The 5,528-nt window shown below is 36.9% G+C and overlaps 1 protein-coding gene and 1 long non-coding RNA gene across 2 annotated transcripts in view; both read left to right on the forward strand.

The window, feature by feature from the left end:
• The window catches only part of LOC127739731 (uncharacterized), an 11,728-nt gene extending 10,187 nt beyond the window's left edge, over positions 1-1,541 (forward strand). The window contains exon 3 of the long non-coding RNA XR_008001558.1: positions 1,424-1,541. This is a non-coding gene — a long non-coding RNA (uncharacterized LOC127739731). The remainder of the gene's footprint in view (positions 1-1,423) is intronic.
• A 3-nt stretch (positions 1,542-1,544) lies between these two features.
• LOC107458822 (uncharacterized) lies at positions 1,545-2,599 on the forward strand. Its single transcript, XM_021127866.2, has 5 exons — positions 1,545-1,615; positions 1,759-1,863; positions 1,965-2,039; positions 2,169-2,265; positions 2,384-2,599. The coding sequence occupies exons 2-5, from the start codon at positions 1,764-1,766 to the stop codon at positions 2,523-2,525; spliced, it is 414 nt and encodes a 137-aa protein (XP_020983525.1). The 5' UTR covers positions 1,545-1,615; positions 1,759-1,763; the 3' UTR covers positions 2,526-2,599.
• The last annotated feature ends 2,929 nt before the right edge of the window (positions 2,600-5,528 follow it).

Genomic DNA, 5,528 nt, shown 5'->3' on the forward strand with positions numbered 1-5,528 from the left:
GACCTGATGGCGGCATTCAAGAGAATCCGGAAGGTCTAAACCTTGTCTGTGGTATTCTGAGTAGGATTCAATGATTGAATGACTGTGACGTGCTTCAAACCTGTAACCTACTGGGCGTTAGTGACAGACGCAAAAGAGTGATTCTATTCCGGTAGGGGAGGGAACCAAACCGGTGATTAGCCGCACTGTGACAGAGTGTATGAGCATTAGTTTTCACTGCGAGGATGGGAGGTAGCTGCTGACAACAGTGAAACCCTACACGAGCTTGCCATGGAAAGGAGTAAGAAGAATTGGATGAAGGCAGTAGGAAAGCAGAGAGACGGAAGGGAAGGCGTCTTCATACGCTTATCTGAAGTTCCTACCAATGAATTACATAAGTATCTCTATCTTTACCTTTGTGTTATTTTCGTTCATCACTATATCCATTTGAGTTTGCCTGACTAAGATTTACAAGATGACCATAGCTTGCTTCAATACTAACAATCTCCGTGGGATCGACCCTTACTTGCGTAAGGTTTATTACTTGGACGACCCAGTGCACTTGCTGGTTAGTTGTGCGAAGTTGTGTAATGCCATGGTATTGAGCCATCACGTGTTTGGAGCCATTACCGGGGATTATGAGAGTTGTGAAAAAGTAATGTTCACAACTTCGCGCCACACCAGCTGCTGTTATCCATGCATATCCCTATTTGTTATTGAATTTGGGGTTAATGAATCTAAAAGGCATGGTCCCCATGTTGGATTTTTAATATAGATATAGGGAATTAGATTGGATACGTTAGAAGGAATGAATAAAATAAAATTGGGCAATATATTATGACATATATTTGCTTGCTGCTCTTGCTTATTGCCACGTTGTTTTCTTTTAGATGAGTTATATGAATCTCTGACTTTGTTTTCTCTCTTGTTTGGCTAATGTATTACTTCTACTTTTACTACCGGTTGCAATTGGGCCTCAAACTGATCTGCTAAGGACTAAAATATACTTAAATAGCAATCTAGTGAGTTTCTCATCCTCTTGGTTAGTTTGGTTCATTAAAGGTTATCCTTTGCATTTCACTTGTGTTTTCAGCTGCCTGGATGTTAAGTATATTGGTTAGAAGAACTGGGCCATTTCCAGCAATTTTCTGTCTTAGATAACTGATACTTTTAAAATATATTCTTAAAATTTTATGCATGTACTATATTATGTAGAAATTAATATAACTTTTTAATATCTATGAGAAATATGCTATTTGTTTCCATCTCTAAATGGAAGTGATTGTATTATCATGGCTTCAATTTTAAATCATTCCTTGCTGTGGACATATGGAGTTTATATATGATTTTTTTTTCTTGAGAAATGCTGCTATAGTTACATCATTTTGTTTAGGATGCCATCTAATTAATATGTTTCCTTTTTCTGTTCATTATTTTTGTTTAGGATGCCATCTAATTTAAAGCAGGGTTAGGATGCTCACAACACTGGGATTCATGTTGGCACCTTGAAATGAGAGCAGGGAGTGGATGAAGAAAACTGTCTCAGCATCAATGGTAGTGAAACTTATACATAAGCTTAAGTCTTTCTACTTTGGACAACTTTCACCCACTACAAATTTAGCATATTAAATTGACTGTAAGTTCGTTCTTTCTCTTTTTCTTTTGGCCTTGAACCATCAATTCCATCAAACTATCAGATTTGTTATTGATTAGAATTTAGAATAGAAGCTTCTCTATTCAATTAAGTTACTCAACTTCCCTTGAAATTTGATTATGCAGGGTCCATGCCTAAGCAAAGTGCTATTAGAACACGTATAGTTGTAATGGCTGGCCAAGAAGGCCCTACAATTACAAGAACAAAAAGAAAAAGTGCTACTCAACATGGTCAGTTTCTTAAACAAAGATGAACTTATTTTATTTAATGATAAAAGAAGGAAGATTAAATTTACTGATGCATTGGTATGGCAACGCATGATCATCTGCAGGTGGTTCGACATTACTTGATCTTCTGCAGGCTCTAGAAGATTATTTGCCGGTTCTTTTGGGGTTAGTCAATGATGGTAAGTCTTATATATTGTTGTATATACTGTAATACTTTATTTATAAGAATGTTCTGTCTTCGCAGTTGCACTGATCTTTAGTATATATTGTGTTGATTGCGAAAGTAAAATAGTTGTTACTTGTAACAGAAAGCAGACGAGCTTCTGTTGATATCTTCTTAAAGGCTGCTGGATATCTGGATTGTGCTGTCAAACATGTTCTTTCCCAGTTGCCGGCCGAACTCAGGTTAGTACATATATATGTCATTTATGCAATAACTGGAATGAAGCATTTTCTTTCCCTGTATATGACCTATATAGTTTTCTATATTATTTGATGTTTATTACATGTGTTCTGATTATAGGAGGAATTTACCAGTAGACTTAGCAGAAGGAACGCTTCGAGCACTCTCTCTACAGGCATTAGGATATTGGCCAAGTGTAATTTGTGACATTCATGTAACATTGGGATGGTCATCTTATTTTTTTTGGGTATTTTTTTATTAAGACAATGAGATATTGGCCAATGATGTTGAAAAATAACATCCAATTTTATAGATATCATGTAATGAATATTATGTTTATTTATGTGATTTTTGGCTTTCTTTTTTCAATTTAAAGTGTTTGATGGAGTAAATTTAGAAAAAAAATCTAAAGTATTCATTTTGCAATGGAAAAATCTAAAAAAAATTCTATTTTATCTTACTGACGGATTTACAGATGGATTTTCTGTCTGTAATCAGAACGAGATGATTTTCCAAAGTTTAAATTACAGACGGAAAATCTGTCGGAAAATTTGTCTGTAATTACAGAGGAAAATTCGTTGGAAAATCCGTCTGTAATTACAGACAAAAAATCCGTATAAAATTCTGTCTGTAATTACAGACGGAAAATCTGTCGGAAGATCCGTCTGTAATTACAGACGGAAAATCCGTCAGAAATTTCGTCGTCTTTGGGAAATTGATAGAAAATTTACAGAGGGAAAATCCGTCGGTAACTGCTAAAAATCTGTCCATAATTTTCAGACGGAAAAAAATCCGTCGGTAAATAATTTCCGACGGGGCTTTTACAGAGGGACAAAATCCGTCGGTAATTTCGTCGGTAACCAAAAATCCGTCTGTAATAAAGACTAAATCCGTATGTAAATCTGTCTGTATTAATCCATTTTCTAGTTGTGTATAATTATAAATTTTTTTCACAATTTTATTTTTAATATGATAGTTACATAAAAAAATATAACAATATTAATAATAGATTATAAAATTATAAAATACTAATAATTTATAATGTGTTTAGTTAAAAATATCACATATCTTATTGATGACAAGTCATCATATACCCATTTTTCAAGCTAATTTCACTTGTTTTATTAGTCTTTATGCACTTTCTTGCATCCTAAGTAAGTGATTTGGAGTGAAAATGCATAACTTCTTTAAATCAAACAACCACCATGAAATTAATGTTAACTCATGAGGTGTAAGCTAAATTTAATTGATTTTTAATTGATTTATAAGCCTTGTGAATTTAGTGATACTTGGAGTGGTTGTTTTGGTTTAATGTAGGTGAAGAAAAGAAGAAAAGAGGAAAGCGTGGCTTAAGGAAGCGTGGCCCAAGGAGAAAAAGGCGTGGCGCATAACGGAGGAAGCAAGCATTGCCCTCCACAAGGGCACACTGCCCTCTAGGAGGGCAACATAAGGGAACAAAGCTTGAAAGGCAACTCTGCCCTGCCCACTACAAGGGCAGAGCACAAATCTGTGCCTTGGAATCAAGAAGAAGAAAATGTTGCCCTGCCCTCCACAAGGGTAGTATCGGGCTCACAAGGGGAGAAAATCAAAGGAAAATGTCTCCAAATGCTTGCCACAAGAGTTGAACACGGGACAATGAGGAAGCAAGGAACTAGGCTTCATTATGGTGCCAAGAAAGCCAAGGAAAATGAGTAGAGTGTGTTTCTGCCATGTCTCGAACGCGGGACTTCAGTTTGGAAACACTGCCCTGCCCTTCGCGAGGGCATGGCAGCATTTTGTTGTGGCACGGCCAGCACACCAACCTGGCGCACCAAAGCATCATTCGACAGCACTAGCAGCGCACCAAGGAACCAATCTGGTGCGGAGGGCAGGGCAGCATCCTGCGCACCAAGCTCGCACGCCACGCCCGCACCATGGCCGCACACACCAAATCCTGCCCTGCCCTCCACAAGGGCAGGGCAGCCTCCTGGAAGCAATCTTTCATGGGCCAAAAATTGAATTAAAAATCCAATTTAATTCATTTCTTCACCAAATCAAAAGCCCATCCAAATCCCAAGATCCAAGAATAGAAAGTGTATAAATAGGAGCTAGTTTGATGTAATTAGGACCTTTTCCTTTACTTTTGAATTTTGATCCTTCTTTTGAGCTTTGAATCTTTATTTTTGGAACTTTTGAGATTTCAGAGAATTGGGGAGGAGAATTGATCTCTCTTCTTCCTCGTTCTTGCTCGAGTAATTCTATTTTTCTTGTTTGAGTCTTGGGTGTTAAGAATTGAGGAAATTCGGTCTCAATCTCCACTCAAGAGCTCTTTAATTTCTCTTCTGTATAATTGAATTCATTTACATTCCCTTTACTGCTTCTTCTTTAATTTCTTGTCAATTGCTTTGAGAACTTGGATCTGGGAGGGCAATTGAGATCTAGGCTTTGCTACCTAACATTTTGTGCCATTTAAGTTATTGCAATTTACATTTCTTGCACTTTAAGTTACTGCAATTTACATTTCTTTCACTTTAAGTTTCAGTCATTTAATTTCTTGTTCTTTAAGATTCAGCAAATTTACTTTCCTGTTCTTTAATTTACTGCAATTCTCCCATCTCCCTTTACATTCCAAGCAAATTAACTTCTGTTAAAGATAAACCACTCAACCAATACTTGATTCGCTTGACTAAATCAACCACTAAACTAAAATTGCTCAATCCTTCAATCCTTGTGGGATCAACCTCACTCATGTGAGTTTTTATTACTTGATGCGACCCGGTACACTTGCCGGTGAGTTTTGTGTTGGATCGTTTTCTACACATCAAGTTTTTGGCGCCGTTGTCGGGGATTGAAATAGATTGACAATGATTAAGTGAAGTGGAGATCTAGATCAAGCATTTTTTCTTTTCTGTTGCTTTAATTTTGACTAACACACTAACTGTTTAAATTTTTGCTTAAACTAACTAAAACTTCATTCTAGCTACAGATTGAAGTTTCATTGGTTTTCTGGGTCTGTGTGTTTATTGTTGTGTGTTTGTATGTCAGGTACAGGAAGATCTTCCCCCATCCTCTCTGAAATTGACCAAAGAACTCTTCGAAGAATAAAAAGAGCTGAAAGGGGGAAGAACGTTATTGGAGAGGAAGAATCTGAGGAGGAATTCCAAGAAATGGAAGGAGATCCATCAAATCTCAATCAACCAGAAGGAGGGGCCAACAATAACCCACAACAAAGAAGAGTACTGGCTTCCTACACATTTGCAAATGCTAGACACTGTGGGAGTAGCAT

This window comes from Arachis duranensis, chromosome 7 (assembly GCF_000817695.3).
Source record: "Arachis duranensis cultivar V14167 chromosome 7, aradu.V14167.gnm2.J7QH, whole genome shotgun sequence".
Lineage (NCBI taxonomy): Eukaryota > Viridiplantae > Streptophyta > Magnoliopsida > Fabales > Fabaceae > Arachis > Arachis duranensis.